The following is a 21,391-nucleotide window of genomic DNA, read 5'->3' on the forward strand; positions in this document are numbered from 1 at the left end:
AGCAACCCCCCACCCACCCACTAATAGCCTTATGAGGTGCCACTGTTACATTTAGGACAAAATCCCAGCATTCCTGGGAGACACCTGGATTGAGCACAGCCACTGGTAAGAAAGATGTTCTTTAGGACCTATGAAGGTCCTTTATGTTGGGAGGGGAGGAGGCATTGCTCTGACCAATCACTACTGCTAGCCTGGTTGCCCCGCAGTAATGAGGTCAGGGAGTGGTTCTTAGGGCCGTGTCGGCCAGGACAAGAAAGCAGGTACGCAGCAGTGCTGACCAGGCCTGCAGTGGGACCTCCACCCAAGGAGAAAACAGATCTGAATGAAACTGCTCAGACCCCCTGAGGGCTTCAGAGGCGATGTGGTCATCACTGTCCCACTCTTGGCCCTTGTCTGGACCCTTCAGGAGGGGCCAATGTACAGAAAAGGGACCTCTTCCTCCTCGTTGCCTCTCATCTCATCCTACAAGAGGGCAGGGCTACTTGTCATCAAGTCAAATTATCTTGAAGGTCATCAAAAATGATCAACTGGGCTTTGTCTCCTTATCCAAGGAAACAGGAGAGTATAATAATCAACCTAGTGAATGCTTCACTATGTGCCAGGCAGGATTCTAAGTCTGAAGTCCTCACATCAGCCTAGTGAGCTTAGGACTACAGTAACCTCCACTTCCGCACAGGTTTATGACCCAGCTCCAAGGATGTCCTCATCTCTGAAATGGCAATGGTAGAGCTTCAACAGCTAATGATAGAGAGGGATGCACAAAACCTGAAAAATTATTTTTCTTAGTTCTAGTTTGGTGCCAATAGATGGTTTATTAAATGACTATTTTTTTACACAGTCCTTGATACCTCTCCTAATAGTTGTCAATATGTCAACTCCAGAAGCCCATGATTTAGAGTTAGGGAAGGGCCCGAATCAGTGGAGCTCTCTAGGGCTCCTCCAGGGAACATAGTTCCCACTAGCCACAGTGATGAGGCATCTTTGGCCTGTTGTGAATGTTGCATATGAATGAGGAAGTTCAGAGAGAGATGAGGAGGTAAGATGTGGGATGGAAAGAATCAAGGAGGCTGTGGTCCCTAAGGTGATATGAGAAAGTAGTAGGAATACCCTGTACATTATGGACTGAATGTTTGTGTCCCACTAATTGATCTTTACTTAAACTCAAATCCATATGTTGAAGTCCAAACCCTCCAGTGTGGTTCTATGTGGAAATGGGGCCACTAAGGAAGTAATTAAGTTAAATGAGGTCACAAGGGCGGGGCCCTGATCTAATAGGATTAGTGTCCTCATAAGAAGAGACACAAGAGCCCCTCCTCCTCTACTTGTCTATCTCTATCTTGTGATGAGAAAAATAACTTTTGTTTTCTGTTGTTGCCTAGGCATTTTACAGTATGGTAACCTTACATCCACAGACATTTAGACAAGGACTTTAGGAATCCTGCCATAAGTTCCTGCTTTGTTTTTCACAGGGCACTCTATAAAATAACCACTTGGGAGTTAAGCCTGTGAAAAGTTAGTGACTTCTGACCCTACTGCCTTATAAATAACAGGTGCTTGCTATCTTGACGTCTATCTCATGCTGACTCATGACCTGGGTCAGAGGATTGCCTTCCTCCCACCCTACACCTTCATTGCATTTCCTGCCCCACACATACACACCTGTTTCTGGGACTTGTAAGTAATATATCTTGTGACTTGACTTCCTTTGTGTAAGTATATTGAAATTGTGCCTTCAATCCAAAGAACCCCAGGGTTTTTACTTCCCCACAGTGGCAACTCCAATGCCAAGGGAGCTACCTGCCAACATGTGTGGGTGCCTTGTGTTTCTCATTCATAAGATCGTACTCTGCCTGTTGTTAATTCAGTACACTAGCCCCATCTTTCCAACACATACCTCTATCTCTGTCTCTGTCTCTCTCTGCACAAGCATGCACCCAGGAAAGGACAAGTGAGGGTATAGCAAGAAGGCAGCCTTCTATAAGCCAAGAGGAAAGCTCTCACTAGGAGCCAAACTGGCAGGCATATTGATCTTGGACTTCTAGCCTGTGAGAAAACTTTCCAAAACTGTGAGAAATTAATTTCTGTTGGTTAAGACCCCCAGTCTGTGGCATTCGGGTATGGCCGCCCAGATGGGCTGAGACAGCCTGTGTTTCCTGAAGGTTTCCTGACCCCACCCTTCATTCCTGGCAGGCCCTCCCTGACCCCTCTCCCAACCCCCACTCCCACCTCCAGCTGGGAATCACATCCTACTCAGTCTTCGCAAACCGGGGCACCCAGTGTGAATGGCATTTGTGGTGCTATCCAGGAACTTCACTGGCAGTGGTAGCCACAGCAGGACCAGGGAAACATCACTTGGACCATGAGAATCACTGTTTCTCCAGCTTAAAACAAACTGTAAGTAACTTCCCAGATAATGAAGCAGCTTTTTACAATCCTGAGGCAACTAGAGATGCTTGAAGCTAGTCAGTTTGCTTAGAATGCCAGAACCTAAGGAGTTCTTTGGAGTGGCAAAACTGACCTAGAATCTCTTCAAACTGGGCAAGCGACCTAACAATATGAGTCACTGAGGCCAACTGTGTAACTGTGTAGAGCTGTAGAGATGCATGATAATAGTATTCCTTGAGAGTTCTTTCCTTACCTGCCACATCAAGGTTTATCATTCATTATAATATATTATTTTCTAATTCCTATAAACTTCCCCTTTGCTGGGCAGAAATTCTTGAGTTCTCTCATGGGTACCATTCAAGCAGTACGATTCATCACAACCACTAATTGATCTTTACTTAAACTTGCCCTAGGAAAACAGAAAGTCCTCAGAGAATATGGATATGTGCAGTGTATGTTGGTTGAATCATAAACAGGAAAAGGTTTCTGTGGGATGTATTTTTAATGAGAACACATTGTTATACTGCGAGCATGTGGCATTCTTGCTTAAGAGAAACATTTACAAGAACACATACACATTTATATCCAAACACCAAATGAAGTAGATACTTTAAATGACCAGTTTGCACCAGAAATAAAATATATTATACAAAACAGGGGTTATATCCACAGTCATTAATCTTCATTTTCTACACAAAACAATAAATTAAATCACATTATATGCAGATAGTTCTACTTACATTAGAATAATAAACTGTAGCTTGTGCGGCTTTCATTTTATTTTTCTACCATACTTCTGGTAGATCTGTATTGTTTGGTAGTCCCATATTTAAAATAACAATGAGTAATATGGCCCAGAAGACAAGGGCTGCAGAAGTAATCCTCCACAGTATCTATTCCATGTCCTCTTGGTTTCAACTATTCACCGTGAACAAACAGGGAACAAAGCTCAGACTCCCAGGACCCAACAAAAAGTCTGCAAACTCACAGCATCTCCAGGTTGTTGAGGGCACCCCATTGCTGTCTTGTAAGTAAGACACACCACACTGGACTTCTTCAGATGTTGGCATTGAATACTAAATAGGGTATCCTGTTTTGAAATCCAAATTTTCCTCTTTCTCGACATTTTCTGCCCAGTGATTGTGTGCTATCACAGCTTTGGTCCCCTAGCAAATAAACAATTTGGTAGTCCATGTTACGACTTACACCTTTTGTTGGAAGGGCCTTTATTCCTGTGCATAAAATGTAGGTCTTTAAACACGTGAATCAAAGCAACAGCATTTTTGCTAACTCTTAGTTTTGCTTGTTCAAATCTCTCCCTTAAGAATCAATCCACACCTGATACATCAAAGAGCTATTATAACATATGGATTTTTACTTCTGAGATTCAGCTTCCATTGAAACCCTTTCACCATGTTTGAAGTAGCTTAAAACATGAACATTAACTGCATCAGCTGGTTTAGAATTGCTTTACCTTTGGTCTGAATTAACATTAGTGGTTAATGAAAAATTTGAACAAACTCCAATCCAGCACCTTTTGAAAGTCATTTTAATCCTAGAGTCTAGCTGTGGGGTATGCTTGTAAGAGACATTTGTGAAATCTACATGCTGAAAACCAAAGCAAGGCTTGTTGGAATATATGCACATCACAGGCTTGTCCTGCGTGTGTGGTCAAGTTAGCATAAGGGTTCTGATCCAAAGCCAGCTACATTCTTATAGGCAGCACTGTTTTGTCTTCTTTCCCTCTGAGGAAGCACAGAGGTCCTACTCACAAGTTGCTACCTGCTTGGGCAAGATGCCGATGCATCTTGGAGCCACGATGGATGGTGGAGGGGGGAGTGAGGGAGGAAGGGTGGGAAGGACAGTGGCAGCTTGCGATGCCACCCTCTTCTGTTTCTTTCAGAGGATCAAGCTCCTGATTCTTCTGGCTGGGTGTGTCCCAAGCTTCTTGCTGAGTCTGGCTGTTGAAGATGGGCTAAATTATTGGGTATTCTGTAGTTCTAAAGACCAACTGAAAAAGAAACAGATCCCTCTGAACAGCACCTTCTCATTCTCTATGCTTCCACACTGCCCCAAAAACATATTCCATGTTTTCAGTTTCAGTTTTTTCCACTGAAGAAGAAATTTAGCCCGTTTTCAGCTTCCCCATAAAGCGCTAACCACCAGGGCATAACTAAACAGAACCCATGAAATATAGATCGAGGGGCCTAATTTTGGTTGGCGTTTGGTTTTATACTGTATCCACTCAGGATCTGGGCTCTTTGTGTCCCAAGAAACATAAGTATGCATTCTTTTCAGTTTATAAATACTCCCTTAATACTGGTGGTATAATATTTTATTTGGCCTCCTAAAGAGACTTCCACAAATAGTCCTGTATACTCACTCACAAGAAGGTGGTGATGCCACGGGAAGCTCATTTCTGAATTGTCACTGTCTGTTGAGGTCTATACAATAGCTTCAATTTTACTGCCAATGGCATAACTTACACTTCCAAAATCAGGAATAATCAGAAAGAAAGTGGTAAAACTGGGACAAAAGGGGCACAGTTTCCTTGAATAAGTTAAGGACCCTAGAACCTGTAAACAGGGAGAACTGATGGGATATTCTAAAGCAAAAGTCTGAATTTTAAGGAAGAGGAGAAAAGGAGACATTCTCTTTCCATACATTTCTCTTCTCCCTCTGTTAAATATAGCTTCTGAAATGTAAAACAAAAACAAAAACTATTTCAGAGCCTATGGAACTATGTCTGTGGTTCAGGAAAGGATAAGCTGACAGTTCTGGGAAGTGTAATGTTGTAGGGGCTTCCTCATGGAAACTATAGTCATCTGCGGGCAGATACGCGATTGATACAGAAAATTATTTCTGGATAAAAGTCATTATCTGGAGAAAACTTTTATTTTTGAGCCCAGAAAAAAAAAATCTACAAAGTTGACAATGATAACCGTAAAACCTATACTTATTTCCAACACAATGAGTATATACTTTCTGTATATACGCCATATATACGCCGTATATACAGAAAGTAAATACTCATTTTGACCTATATAAATATCATCTTGTTTGGCCAGATGAGAAAATACTGATAAAGCTTCCCTTTTAAAATCTGAACACCCTAGACTTCAGGGTAAAAATTTATAGGCTGATTTAAGAACTAAAGCCCTATTCACTTTGCTATATGATATCTGGCTTCTGGTGAAATACGAATGATTAGTTGTCAAAGATGCTGCTTAGCAGTTAGGAATTTAAGTCCCAGATTATAATCTCCAGCGATCTTAACCCAAGGTACGCTTGGGACAAACACCTACACTTGTGAGATCTACATGCTCTTTACAAGCGAAGTTTTCCAACTTAATGGAGTTTTGGTGACTCATATGATGATTTTCAGGAGGAAAGAAGTGGAAATAGACATGTAAATAAGCAATCAATCTTAAGAACCCCAGAACTGCTTTAACTTTGGAACAGAATGGCATGTATCTATGAAACCTCATGATTTGTCCTGCCATCTTTAAAAAACTAATGCCTTATTTCTACCATTTTATCTGGGGATATAATATTAAGTTTAGAACTATTCCTCAAAAAAAAAAAAAAAAAAAAAGAACTATTCCTCTACCTGAAGTAGAAATAAAAGATATTTGCTTTAAAAATGTTACAGTTATCAGGCCCCTATATAAATTCCAGAAGGGTTCGAAATGTTTATATCCAAAGACTGCAACCAGGTAGAGTGATTTTCTCCCTGTACATAGGCTTGAAATTTACATTTTTTTCACAAACACAAGATAGTATAAAATGAATATCTCTAAAACACATTGAAAACATCATTGAAAAATAAAAATGAGAGAGAAATAAGCTCTCAATTCACACAAAAAAATATGGATGCAAACCTTCCATTCTGTTTTCACTCTGAAGATTTCTGAGCTGTTAAATGTTTTCTCTCCTATATTTCACTTCCCAAACTCTCCGCCTACATTGGAATTTCTGGAGCTTGCCTTTCTTGCCTTCTTTTTCCATCTTTTTTTTGAAGTCAGCACTTTTTCCTTTGCATCCTCCTGGAGAACTACAACATAGTCATTTCTGTTGATCATAACTCATTCTGTTATCATGCTCTCCAGCTGCCCGAATCCCGTTTTTTAAATGTAGAGGGGAACTATGCTTCACACAGAAATCATCGATTCACTGAAATAAGCCACTTGGCTGGCTGAAATAATAGTGACAGAGGCAGACTCCTTCAGGGAAGCATGCTCAGCCAGCTTCCAAGATATTCAGCTTTCACCCTGCCTGCCTCCACTACTACCTGTGTGGATTACCACCTTCATCACTACCAGGGAATTGCTTGAACTCCCCTATTCTCCTCCCTATACATGGTCTTTTATAGTCACTAAGGTAATTTTAGAAACTATTTTCCAGATGTTCAAAATGTTACTGAGGAAAGCCCCGAGTGACATAATTACAAGATGGTACACTAATTTGGCAACTCCCTATTCTCTTACCATTTTCTCTAAAAATTATCAGCAAAAATGGCAACCTGAGTTTAAACCTATGTATAGAGTACTGGGTACAAAGGAGATATTCAGATATTCAATACTTATTTAACTTTGTCCAAATCCCTTATATCTACACCTAACCCGCTATTGCATGGGTTATTAGTGGATGACTATAACACCGTATAAAGTTGTCCTTGAGGAAAAAGGGCTGCCTTAAACCCTAGTTAATTCTAATAAATTCCACCCCTTTATGTTGAAACTTATCATTTGACCAGAACTGGAAGAGGTCTATCCCTAAAATAACTTTTCATTTAAAACAGAAAAATGGGGTGGGGTGGGGTAACTGGGTGATGGGCACTGAGGAGGGCACTTGATGGGATGAGCACTGGGTATTATACTATATGTTGGCAAATTGAACTTCAATGAAAACAAATGAAAAATTTTTGAAAAAAATAAAACAGATAAATTGATGTACTCCTGTAAAGTCTGCGATCTGAATACATTTCTAGATCTCCGTAATTAAAGCAGCAATTGGCATTTGGCTATGGCCAAGGGGGAGAGGGAAACAAGGGGAAAAAGTGAAGCATCTTTCATTGCTGGTTTGTTGTACACTTATATTTTGCTTTTAAAATATAAGTGGAATTTAATCTTCAAAATGAAAAAATAGACACATTTTCTAATAGCAAAATATAAGATTAAAATACCTAAAAATAAAGTGTTAGTGTGAAATAGGGCTTTTTTTTTTACATTAAAAAGTGAAACATTTTAGACTTGCTTTTCTTATATAAATCCTCTTATCTTATTAATAGTTACAACTTTCCAGAATAGCTTTTATGAGACACTGAAGGAGACAGGCAGGAAATCCTTTTTCAAGATACGAAGTCAGGACCTAAATATATACATTGGACAGAGCAGTCCTCAACTTCAAATCTGTCCATCAGCACTAGAAAAAGGAACACTGTATTTCCAACCTTGAGATTTTTCATTACATTTTCCTCTTTTTGGATGTTAAATTTTTCCAAGAATATTCTACTTTTAAAAACTTTATTCTAGCTATAAAACATTTCATTTAAGAAAACCACATTTTTGTAGCCTTATGTGACATGCCCCCCAAAACCATCAAGATATGGAGACATCAGATTTTCAAACATAAATCTAATCATATGCCCTTGAAACAGTATGAACATTTAACAGAGTGAGGCTATATTCTCATATTAGTTTGTCATGAGGTGAAAGGCCAGGAGGCTTATGGTGATTAATAACAGTTCCTGAGCTTCTTACGAAATTTTACAACAAAATGACTAACTGCTTAAAAGAATGAGTTCTTCAAGAGCGCTCCTTCTGTTCCATTGATGTCTTTCATCCCATCTATCTCCTTAAAGAATCTCGGGCCAAAAGAAAAGGCTTTCTTTTAAGCCACTGAAAAATGGGATCTGATGGAATCTTCCCGTAACTCTCGATGTTTTCCAACGTTACTTTCTTCTTGCTGGCTTCGCCTCTCAATGGTTATTCTGTATTTCTTCCTGGGTAAAGGGAAAGTGAATGTAGTAATAAAACCTTCCTTGGCTACAAAATACTATGGTTTCTCTTACAAAGAATGCCCTCAAGGGACATCTGGGTTTGGGCTGATAAATGAGAAGTGATAGAATATGAAACCCTGGTCAGAGATTAAAGCAGTGTGCCCCAAGGCGTTATGCCCTTACTCAACAAGGAAAATTGGCATGCTTTCTGAAATGCCAAAGAACAAGCCCTCCCCTTTTTTCCCTGGGTGCCTTGTGGGTTAAGTCTTGTCTTTCTGCCACAGAAGCTCTCCCTAACTCCCAGGATATGTCCAAGATAAAGATCAGATTAAGTGGACTGTGACCAAAGGAACAGGAATACAATTGTTCCCACAAAGAGTCACATACACTCAGGGTTACATTTCCATACAGAAATGAAGAAATCTTGGTCTAATGACTTGGGACTAAGCCACAAACTCAATCACCAAAGATTACAAAGGAATGGACCGCCCTCATGATTTGGGACTATCAGTATCTTGAACACACATAAATATTACAATTTTATGAGCTTTGGGGCTTAACCACAGTGGCAATTAAATGTGTGGATTCTCCAAATACTGAGCACAGACCAGCCCAAGAATGTGGACTGCTCAGACCCACCTCCTCCTCTTTGGAAGGCAAACCCAGACACCTATTTCTGAATTGGAGGAAGCTTAAGAATAGGTTAAGTTGTTTTTCCTTTGTCCAAATTCCCTCTCCACTTACGAATTTGGTGGGTGATAGGAATTTGCATCAGGATATTTGTGATCAAATGATAGCCGTGGCTCTGTGGCCCATAGAGGGATGCAATAGAATCCTGTGCCACTGCCCAGGATGCTAACCCATCAACCACCAAACCAGCTGGGTCACGAATACCATCACGAATGAATGGCTCCATTTTTTAATTACCATGCTTTTGGGGGAAAAGCAAGATACAGACAAGTGATAAGAAGGACCGTGCAAAGGTGAGTGATTAAGGCAATAAAAGAAAGTGAATTTTAAAACTTGATAAAGCAGTCCTAACCTGAAAAAGTAGAAGGCCATTAACAAGCCAGCTCCTAGTAAGGCCCCCACCACAATTCCTGTCACTGCCGATTCTTCTAGACCACCTGCTTAAAAAAGAAACATAGATAATCAGAGTTCATTTGGAGAAACAATTGGAAATGTCTCAAGTTTCAGTCCCTGGAGGGTTTATCTCAATTTCCCACTTATGGCACATTTTCCTTTTTTTTGTTTTTGTTTTTGTTTTTGTTTCGTTTTGTTTTTTAAGAAAGCTTTTCTAAGGGATCCTGCACTTTCCTTTCTTTACCAAGTACAAAGCTTAATAAGCATTTAAGGAAGGACCAGATGAATGAACACAGTGCTAAAAGAGTGAGAGCTATGGGAATGAAGCAGGTTCAAGGAGGATCCGAGCAACACTGGAAATGGAGGTTTTCAGGTCCGTCCATCCACACTTGAGCTCCTAGTCAGAGAAGACAACTGGACAGACCATGGCACTGACCCAGCACATCTTATTTTCTCAGACAGATGATGACACTTCGAAGTGGTAGAAGATTTGGTGAAAAATGCATTGGGCTAGTGTTCTGTTTTTAGATGTTCTCTCACCAAAGCCAGAGTTTCATGTCAAAATGTCCTATATAGCTTTGTGAAAATGTGAACAATCTGAAACAATCGAGTTCAGTAGTGTCCCACTTATTACATAAACATGATAAATAATGCATTATCCCATTTAATCCTCAGCCCAAAGGATTGGGTATGCTTTTTTCATTTTACATATGAGAAAATTGAGGTTTAAAGACGTAAGGGAACATTCCTACAGTCACAAAACCAGTAAATGACAAGGGTGGGATTTCAAATCCACGCCCGGTAACTCCACAGACTGTTCTTAACACATTTCTGCCTTTCTCCTTCCCATAACTATCACATACACACAAATAACATGGTTTGAAGGCTGGTCCCAAAGTAGGAAGCACACACATGTTAGCCTGCAGTGACGAACTGGGCTGAAATACCGATACTCACTTGGTTCTCCCTCACCAGCTTATCAAAGGGTCTCTCTGAAGCAACGATTTCCAACACTTTCCTCTTTGTAAGCTCCTTCTGAGAATGTCCACTTGCTTCTATATGTATGGCAAGGCTGCTCATAAATAGCATATTTTACACATATTTGCCAATTTGTAAATTTGGTCGCGTTTAAGGGACATTATCTGTTCGGTTCTGAGGGGGTAGGAGGACACGTACAAACTCAAAATCAGAAGGAGACTTGCTACACATTTAATTTGATCTTTTTATTTTCTCTAAGTGGAAGTCTCAAATGTTAAGGGACTATATTATGGCAATACATGTAATAATGGGGAGAAGCCTTCTACCACTATGAAAAAATAAGAAAGACCTAGAAACCTCTGAGGCAAGTGGGCTGCCAGTTTGTGAATTCGTCCCATGGGTTTTACCAAAAGCAAGCTGGACTTTTCGGAACATGAGCTCCTAGATAACATCTGTCTTTTAAAGTTGCATTATGGTTAATACCGTAGATGGTGAAACACAGAGCAATTAAGTCTCTAAACTTACATGATTTGCAAGGAGAGCTGTTGGTGTGCTCCACAATTCTGGTTTCATCTATTCTCAGTTTTAAAGGTCCCCAAGGATATTTGACATTCGGCCGCATTTCAAAACGACCTTCTTTTCCAAAGTAATCACCAATAACCTATGTAAAGGCAAAAAAATAATTATATATATATATATATATATATATATACACACACACACACACAAACTGAAAGCTCAAAGTTCTCTGTTTCCAGAGGAGGCACAGGGTGGGCTCCCCTATCACGCAGACGATGATGCTGCATTCTTGAGGACTTCGTCAGTCAAGATTTGCGGTCACTGGTGATGCTTTTAAGGTAAGCTGAATTTAGGGAGCACTGTGGCTCCCATGGCAGGAAAGTGGTTACATAGAAAACGATAACCTCGGAATTTATGGCTTTTCTCTTGCTCACGGGAGGAGGCACTGCTCCACTCCTCTGCCATCTGGCACACAGCTCTCACGCGGTCAGCTGTAGTAGAGCCCAAGTTACTTTCAGGGATGTGGGAGAGAGTCGGGGTCCACCTCGGAGCCAGATTAAGCCATTAGAAGTACCCAGCCTCAGACCACCCTATAAAGAGTCAAGAAGGGGGCACCTGGGTGGGGCAGCTGGTTAGGCGGCTGCCTTTGGCTCAGGTCATGAATCCCGGGGTCATGGGATCAGGCCTCACCAGGCCCCCTGCTCAGTGGGGACCCTGCTTCTCCCTCTGCCTCTGCCCATCCCCCTGCTTGTCCTCTCTCTCTCTCTCTCTCTCCTCTCTCTCTAATAAACAAATAAAATATTTTTTTAAAAAAGTCAAGAAGTCTCTTTTAGGAACATCCTGTTTCACCCTTCTCTGGCTGGAAGATTAGTCCATGACTTTGGGAGTTACATTCTCCTCTCTGATGAATTTACCTATTTGCACCCCCATTTCCAGACTGAACTCTCTTTTTCAACTGGCTCGGTATTCCTGGAGACTCAATTCAAGGTCTGTCCACAGTTTCTAGTTCCAACTGAGGTTTCACCAGCTACCGGAGCCCTGATCTAGAAGTACCTTCCCACCCAGGTTCTCGGGATCTGTTTCTCTTTCTTCTGGGCACCAGCACACCGCTCCTGAGTGGCCTGTGACATCCCTCTCTCTCCAGAAGGAGGCCCAGCCAGCGTCCACAGGCCATTTCATGTCATAGTAAAAAGAAGACTAGACAATCACCAAAATATAACAATCGCTGGCATGTGCTGAGAACTTACTGAGTACTTTACACACATTCACTCCTGAGTGCTGACAGCGACCCCATAATGGACTGTTACTATCTGCCTTTTACAGAGGGAGAGACTAGAATGTACATGAGACCCAGACCACTCCAAGCGTTAGAAAACCATTCAGGAAATGTAGCAAGTGCCTGCTGGCTCTGCTCCTCCCACAAAGGCCAAACATGTATACTAAGAGAAAAGCAGCAAGTCCCTTATGCCAGGTCACATCAAGCGCTACAAGGACATCAACTCTGGGTGGGAGCCAACCAACAAGGACATTTGACCACTGGAAACATGGGATTTCCCCACTTCGGGTCAACATGGAACCATTTCTTGAAATCTTCCAAAATACCCTCGACCAGAAGTGAGCCTTCCCTACTTGGAAACTCCCAAGATTTTCAGCTCATTTTTTATTTGAAGGCTGCTTTGGGGACAGCTATTTGGACACCAGGACACATGCATTCCTTGGAATCTCAACAAGCAGAAGGAGCAGCTGAGGCACAGTCTCGTTTGCTCACCTCCTGGGTGCCTGCTTCTGGGTCTGTCATAGCGATCACAGAGAAATCCCCGTACCGGTCTCCATTGGCATCTATGGACACCTGCCCGGCAATACCTAGAGGATGAGATGTGAAGAACTCCAAGTTAGTGACTTAAAAGACCTCCGTCCGCCAACAAAAACAAGAAAATGAATTGACAGGATTTTTTAAACAAACTCATGCCACAGGGAATCTCATCAGACTCTGAGCATTTTTGTTGGCATTTGGAAAGACATTGTAATTTCATCTGTGTCTGCATTCCTAAATTCTTAACATTTCTCCATTTAAAAATGAAAAGAAAAAGAAATAAATGACCTTCTTTGGGGAATATGTTCAAAAAAAAAAAAAAAAAAGATTAAGGCTAATCCTGAAAGTAGCATGCTTATCCCAGAGTTTTGTATTAATTTAAAAAAAAAAAACAACTTCAAGGAGAGAAAGGTTGGAGGTGCCGTGAGCTCCTAGACTTGTCATGAGTTTGTGTTATCACTGGCCAAACATTATAAAAGAAAACTCATTCCAGGCCCAGGATTCAGCAAATGCACTTCATTATGGGCTCCAGTGACGCACAGAAGAGCAAAGGGCCTGCTTCACAGGTCATGGGAGCCAAGCGCTGAAGAAGAGCTAGTCTTTACCCCACTTGTGTTCATTCCTTTTTGTTATATTTTGTTTTGGGGGTTTTGTTTCCCCGCTTTTACTGGGATATAATCAGCACATCACTGTATGAGTTCCAAGGATATGGCGTAAAGGTCTGACTTCTGTATATTGTGAAATGATGACCACGATAAGTGTAATTGACACCCACCACCTCATAGAGATAATTAAATCATTCGTTGTTTATCCAGATGAGTTCTGGGCCATGACTAGGTGCTGAATTTAATGCTGCCACTGAGGCAGAGATGAACCGGACACGTTCCCCACTCAAGACAGGGGCAGCCTGGACTAAGCATTTCTGACTACGTGCATCTGAAACCTAGCTTTCACATCGATGAGCTCTGTGACTGTGGGCAAGGATGTAGCCCTCTGGGCCTCAGTCTTCAGGACTGTGAAAGAGGCACACTAGCACCTCCCAGCCAAGAGGCTGTTGAGAAGATTAAGTGAGCGACAACAGGCTGAGCACTTCTGCCACAGGTGTGAAAGACATTAGTTGTCTTCTTCTGCTGTGGCTACTACTGCTGTGCCTGCAATCTGAGAGAGGACATCCGACCGTGCCCACACTACTCAGAGAAGGAACGGGCATCTAGTTGGAGACTCAAGGAAGACCCAGTAAAAGAGCAGGTCTTTATAAGAATGTTAGTAAAAGTCCATGATTTAGACAAGCAGCCATCAGGGAGTAGCTCTCTCAGCAGAAAGGCTAGCCTTGTGAGTATTTAAGGGGATGAAAGCTGAAAGGAAGCAGAGGGACCATGAGGCTCTGGGGGAGGTAGCCGAAGGTGTGTCGAAGGAAGCAGTAAGGGGTAGTAAGACTGGCATAGGGTGGCCAGAGTGCCCACACGAAGGATCTGACTTTGCCCTGGCTAGCAACAGTGGCTTAGCTCATCAGTAAAAGCAAGTGTGTATCATTACTTGATACTAAATATGTCTACATTGTAATTTTCATTAACTAAAGTAAGAGAATGCATATGTCAGCCACATCCTAATTAACTAAGGCTATTTGTTTTCTTTCATTTTAAACTGTAATAGAGTTCAGTGTAATTCTTAGTGTTTCTATTGATTTGATTCTCTCCGGAAGTAAAGTGAATGTCTGGGAAAAGGGATCCCAAGGGAAAGTTCCATCCTCTGGTGTGGTTTGGAGAGGGCAAGTATTTGGGTTTACTGTCCTTTGGGTTGTGGTTTGAAGGCCCACTGATTTTTCCAGACCTTGGTCTACTTTGCCACAAACAGAATGGAGCTACCATTCATCTTGATTTGTCTTTTTAATATAGACTAGTTACAAAGGATACACCTATATTGAACGTGTTTATCTTCAACAGCCTCTACAACTTTTAAATAAGAAACATCTTTTTTTTAAAAAGCGTATTTGTCTCCAAACATATTTCCTACCCCAAACCATCTGTCATTCCGTTCAGAGGTGTTTATAAAGGTGTGTTCTGCTAAGGCTTTTGCAGAGTGTGTGAGACAAAGTGGCCCTAGTAATCCAAGACCTCATTACACTTTAAGCTATTACAATTCTGCCAAGAAATGGGGTGAGAACCCTCAGGTGGCCAATTAGCAAGTGAGACTTCACCTGAGAGTATTGTGTATAAGGTGAGATTGTCAGGCTGACAGCAGAATTTTCCTGTACCTAAGTAATGAGACTTTCCACCCTCATTTCTATTGGCCTGTAGTGGACCTCAAGGTTTGAGCCACAGTCCTATTTACCTTGTCACCCTGACCTCTCACACAGAGAGGAAATTCAGCTTCTTCCCAAGCCATTTATTGAGAGCCTTGAATGATGGTCATAGGTTTCATGGTAATAAAATCCAAATTTGTCAAATAACATCCAGAGTATTTTTCCTTTGACAATTTAATGGTCACTTACAGAGCGACTATTTCTCAGAGTTCTTTTGGGGGCTACCCTCAGATTGATCAGTGTTTAGCAAATAAAATGGGCTTTCCAAACACTTCAAGCTCAAAACTTACATTGGCTTCAATTATCTTTACATTCGGACAGATAAGATTCTAAGTTTAGACTGAACTATATAGTCAATTGTTTTTGGACTCATTTCATATTGCCTGTGTAGACCTGGCCCTAGAATGGAAGCACCAAGATAGTCTATGGGAAAATTTAGTTCATGCCCTCTATACAAAACTGAATTCCAGCCCTTGTGGGCACCTGCCCTTCCCTTAACAACCTCCTTTAGAAGACCAAGAACAAATGACCACACCATGTAGCGAGGAATAGCTAAGAACGGGATGTGGCCTACCAAGGTTATGTCCACACACGCCAGTTTCTCAGTGTATTGGGCACAACTTCTGGGAAATTTGACTCTGTCCTAACATGCCCCCTGAATTATCCTATTTGATTCCAGATCCTCAACTGAAGCAGTCAGAAGCTGAGCAAGACAATCCTAGAGACTTACTTGTTCATGTCCTACAATCTATCTAAAGTTAAAGTAGATGTCACTCTAGTTTCAAGTAAGATGTGGCATTCACTAAATCCACCAAGGAGAAGTTACATCCACATCCAATTATCACCATAGCTGCTGCCCAGGCAGCTAGAACCTGACAAGGACAGGATGAGGCAGTTGAATACACTGAAGTCCCAAATGAGAAACCATATATATGTGCCCCAAATCCAGACCTGGCACTACTTGTTTGCATCACTGAAAAATTTTATCAGTTGAATTGCAAATAAATGTAGACATAGCCCCGGTGTATGAAAGGGCTCAAGGAAAGAGTTAGCATGATGCATCATCAGTCATTGGCTAGTCTGACCCCTTTGTACAGGTAATGAAAGAGAAGCCCAAAACACTGTGTCAGGGACTAAGATGCAGGTCCTGAACCCTGGTCCAGCAATCTATACTCTGTATCAAGGCGTTTTAAATGACACCCATCCACATGATCCCCATAAGGTTAAAAACTCCAGAAAGACCATGTCCCTCAAAACCTTCTAGTTGGCTCTGTATCTCACTTAGGGTGGAACCCAAAGTCCTCAGCACAGCTTCCAGGTGCACAGGATCTGCCCTCTACCCACCCGCTGCTTCTCTGAGGGTGGCTACTAACACACTGCCCCTCACACGCTGTGCTTGAGCCACACAGGCCTCTTCGTTCTTCCAGGGGAACTCAGCACTCTCTCTCTCAACAGGCAATGCAAGGTCTTTGTGTTTGCTGCTCTGTCTAGAATGTTCTCTCCTAAATATCTACATAATTTCTTTCACTTCCCTCAGGTCTCTACACAACTGCAACATTATTAGAGACCTTCCCTGGCCCCTGTTCCTTAAAGTAACAGTCCTCCTACCACCCCCTCCTGTCACGTTCTGTCTCCCTACCCTGCTTTCTGATATAGCCCCAGAAATAGTGTATTTATTTGTTTGTCATCAATTCCTCCCCAACTACCCTGAAAGTTCAGTTGATTTCAGGGAGGTTCTTTAGTGCACTGCTGAATCCTCAGCACTTTGAACAATGCCTGGCACACAGTAGGTGCTTAAGAATATTTGATGACTGAATGAATATGAAGTTGATAGCTCCAAAGCTCCAGCAGCTGGATCATTCTCATTGACTCTCATGTCAATTTTCTTTGAGTGTGTCAGTGAAGTGAGAGGAAACAAGCACTCTGTATGCTGTTAGCAAGAATTTAGACTAGTAGACCTTGATGGAACATATTTGACAATATTTAATGCACTTTCAAAGGCACTAAAAAAAGACACCAACATACATTTGGACCCAGATATCTCATGACTAGAAATGTTCCCTGTCAGATGTACTCGCAAATATTCATCAAGACGTATAAGATGCCTGTGATAGCATTTTGCATAACAGCAAAAACTGTAAAAAACTGAAGTTATCCATCAATAGGAGACTGATTAAAGGGATCTTTGTGCTGCCATATGGCCAAAATCCATGGAACTATCATTTAAAAATGTGCTGAATCTTTGAGTGCTCGTATGGCAATTTTTTTTTACTTGATATACAATTTTAAAAAGCTGAGACGAAGAGTGGCATTCATTATATATTCCTTTTGTACAATTTTTTATAAGATATACAAATGCATATGTGCTGGCAGAAGGCACAAAATATTTTTAGACCGAATCATAGGAAATTGTTAATAGTGGTTACGTTAGGGAAAGGAGACTAGGGTGGGAAGGAAAACTTTCGCTTTTCATTTTGTACGTTTTTGTACTGTTTAAATTTTCCAGCCAAGAACAGTCTCATTCTCGTACAATTTTTAAGTGTCAACAGAGGTTGCTTGAGTGATGAGATTATAGGCCTTTTTTTTTTTTCCAAGGTTCTTACACTTCTTTGTCCTTAAGAAAGCCCACAGCTGATATTTACCATTTTAAAAGTAAAATAAAAGCACAGGACTTGACTGGACTTGCTTACCATCTCAGACCACCCAGGATTGAACAGATAAATATATTACCTGGTATAATTTCTTTTAAAACATCACAGAACTCTTCACAAACTGATTATTTGTTGTGAATGAGGCTTGCGATAAATTTAATTTGAAGAAGCAGAGTTGTTATCTAAAAATCAGAAGGAGACAAGGCACTTCCTGTTTCAGTGGGACTCTACCAAAGTGCTTTCACAAGCTTTCTCTCATTTAATTTTCACAACAAGCCTGTGAGGTGGGTTGATCTTGACCTACTCTCCTTACTTCAAAGCTGAGAAAAACAAGAAACTGACAAAGTACCACAGGTGCAAGAGAGAAAAGCAGAACCAGGGAAGAAGCAGCTGGATCGCCTGCAGTGTTGTCACCTTACAGACTGAATCCTCACCTTCAAAGGTTCTGTTCCAAGTCTGCTGGATAATTTTCCCTCCATCCTTCTTGCTGTAACCAGCTCTGAGTACTTCATGTAAAGCCAGAACATAGAGGAGGATGGCATCGTGGAATCCTTCAACAAACATGTTAACCTGGAAAGGAAACCCCAGTTGGGTGAGCCCAAACACCAACGTCTCAACATTCATGAGTCATGTAGGCAAATCAAAACAGCTAACAAGTTAGACTTGAGGTCCACAAGCAGTGGCAGAGATGAGCAGAAGAGTAGCTAACAAGAATCACGCTATGGTTTTCCTGGCCCTGGCTTAGAAGGAAAACCATACCTCAGCTGGGGGACTTTGGAAAGCAGACAAGATATTACAGAAGTCGAGGAAATTGTACCTGTTGGTGAGGCTAAGTATTCCAGGTGCATCTGCCTTTGGCCTCTACACAGGTGCCCTCCTCCTTCCTCACATCTGTTCTCTGCCTCAAGCCAACTGAAGCCCAACCTCTCCCTTGAGGTCTTCACCATCTTCAACAGTCCCCACGATCTCTCCATGCTCTGAATGTGACACTGACTGAAAGAACAGTGCAGGTCCATTCATTCATTTTCAGACACCATTGAACACCTACTCTAGGATTCAAAAGGATTCAAAAAAGAGTAGGCACTGCCATTTTAACCTGCCCAGCATCTGTGTCCTCTCTTCCATCTCAGTTTCTCTTTCCAGCTTGTGTTCATAGTGGTTCCTGAGCATCTGACCCCTCCCTCCCAACTCTGGACCCACCCCTACCCTACTAAGCTCTAACAACAGGAATGGAAATAGGCCTGGACCCGACCGGTTTATCCCAGCAGAGTTCTAGGTCAAATAAGATACCCCTTGTCCTCAAGAAACTTAAGTTGCAAGTACTTTGGGGGAAGTCACTTAATTTCTTTGAGCCTTGTTTCATTCCGTAAGTACCATTTGAAAGTTCTGATATTATATTTAAACCCACTGAACATTCATTGAACACGAAATGAGCAAATACAATCTTGAAACCGAGTAGCTTACAAATTCTGTATAAAGTACAAAAAATAAAACTAAAAACAAGTCTTATTTCAGGAGAAAGTGACAAGAATGGAATGCCATGGAGCAGAATGAATTCAGCATCCCACAGACGACCACTGTGAGTCTTGGGGAGGAGGCATTCTATGCTCACCCCTAGAAAGAGATCCCATAGGAAGAGAGACACACTGACCTGCATCACCTCATTCAAATACAAGCATTCACAGCAGACACAGCCCAATGTCCAGTACTAGGTGGCCTCATCCGGCCCTTAAGGATGATGAGTTTTCATCACAGAAGCAAATATTTTGGATTTGCCAAAGCCCAGTGCTGAGAGGCCGTTTAGAATAATGGCTAGAACCTGGGCTCACTACTCAGCTTTGCCACTTCCTAGATGTGTTTCTCCGCAACTCTGAGCCTGTTTTCCCTATCTGGAAAATGAGGAAAATAATAATACTTGTCTCATGAGGTTGCTCTTAGGTTTAAATGAATTACTAGATGTGAAAGATCTCCAACAGTGCCTGACAGAGTCAGTGCTCACAGTTAGGTTTTGTTGTTGTTATTGTGTACCTATAGAGAATTATAAACCGAGGGATCCTGCTTAGCCTTTAATTCCTAATAGCAGTATTCAGAAAATAAGCAATCCACTTATGGTATAACATATTTTGTGGACCCATTTTACATTTCATGGAAACTAAGGCTCCTTGTTCATGCTTTAACATGCCAAGCAGTTCTCTTACTTCCAGAGTGGTCACACCCCTAATTCTGCCAGAGCATGAAGTGTGCACCCCACACTGGTCAATTCCACTGACTATCTAGGAGAAAAGGAGGAAGGGAAGAGTGCTGATTCACAGAAAAGCTCAAAGTTAGCTGCTGGACCCAAAGTCTAATCCTAGCCCTGACACATTACTTAATCTCTCTAATCTTCAATTTCCTCATTGGCTAAATGGGACTTTAGCACCTATTCATCCCACAGAGCTCTTCTGGGAATTAAATGAATTAGTGCATATAAAACAGTTTCTGGGGCCACAAAAACAAATGGTAGACACTGGCTTTTACTCTGAGTCTTCAAACTTAAGTTTCAGTCATTATTTTCTTAGGCAAAGAAGAATGGAGTAGAAATAACATCTACTAGTCAAAGATAATTTTCTAGATATGCTAATTCAGATATGCTGATTTAGATACGCTAATTCAATTTTCCAAAGAAATATGAAATTTTCACTTAAGCCGTGAAGTCACCATGGCTTGAGAAAGTGTGTGTGCTGATGAGTTAATGCATCTTAGTAAGTGGACTTTAGCTGTTTCTCTGACCATGTCATCTTAGTAAGTGGACAGTTTCTCTGACCATGATAAAAATTTTTTTTTCAAAAGATCTATCTTCCCTTTGTTAATTGTATAAAACTCAACCTGCTACAAAAGGAAGTCACAGAACCTTGGCATATGGGAGATGGAAGACACCTTAAAAAAGCTCTGGTCTAATCTCCTTAGTCTTGGAACCAAAAGAGCATCACTCCCTATCAGTCTTCCTACACTCGCTCACTGAGGGTTGTTCCCTCTCTAGTCCTTGTTCCTGGGGAGCTAGTATGGCCCCTGCTTACACTGTAAAGTACCGGCTACTGGGTATCAGCTGTCCACTTCTCTCCCTCCTCCTCCTCTTGATTCCTTCTCAAAATCCTAACCTAGGGCCATCATGCTGCCATTGGTGACCCAAAGCACAGGACATGTGCCCCAGTACCAACCTCCTTCTGGCCCATCCTCTTTCCTTGATAGGCCCTCTCAATTGCCCCCTGTACACTCCCCAATTATCTGGCTGAGAAACACGAACTTGGATTACCCTTTTCTTCTTTTTAAAGATTTTATTTATTTATTCATGAGAGACACAGGGAGAGGGAGAAGCAGGCTCCCTGCAGGGAGCCCGATGTGGGACTCAATCCTGGGACTCCAGGATCACGCCCTGGGCTGCAGGCAGACCCTGAGCCACCCAGGCATCCAAATTACTCTTTTTCTAACAGGTTTGACGGGAGAAGAGAACAGATAGCTCTGGACACGTGTCCAGGTCTGAAAACTCATTCTATCTTGATTTGCAAATGGATCGCAAAATTTACCTTCTTTCCTCCCAAAGTAGCTGAGTGTTTCCCTCTCCTGCCAAAATTAGCAGGAGAGCTGTTGACCCACACTGAGGTTCACTGGCACCCCAGCCT

The 21,391-nt window shown here is 41.7% G+C and overlaps 1 protein-coding gene across 2 annotated transcripts in view; it reads right to left on the reverse strand.

The window, feature by feature from the left end:
• Positions 1-2,868: 2,868 nt before the first annotated feature.
• The window catches only part of NPR3 (natriuretic peptide receptor 3), a 68,781-nt gene continuing 50,258 nt past the window's right edge, over positions 2,869-21,391 (reverse strand). The window contains exons 4-8 of one of the 2 annotated variants that reach the window (XM_072824986.1): positions 18,167-18,302; positions 12,735-12,829; positions 10,973-11,108; positions 9,429-9,513; positions 2,869-8,389 (exon numbers count right to left, since the gene is read on the reverse strand). In XM_072824986.1, the coding sequence (XP_072681087.1) occupies positions 8,278-8,389; positions 9,429-9,513; positions 10,973-11,108; positions 12,735-12,829; positions 18,167-18,302 (564 nt within the window). In that variant the 3' untranslated portion in view covers positions 2,869-8,277. Of the gene's footprint in view, positions 8,390-9,428; positions 9,517-10,972; positions 11,109-12,734; positions 12,830-18,166; positions 18,303-21,391 lie in introns of both variants that reach the window. The other variant, XM_072824985.1, reaches the window with a different exon arrangement.

Source organism: Canis lupus, chromosome 4 (assembly GCF_048164855.1).
Source record: "Canis lupus baileyi chromosome 4, mCanLup2.hap1, whole genome shotgun sequence".
NCBI classification, from domain to species: Eukaryota; Metazoa; Chordata; class Mammalia; order Carnivora; family Canidae; genus Canis; species Canis lupus.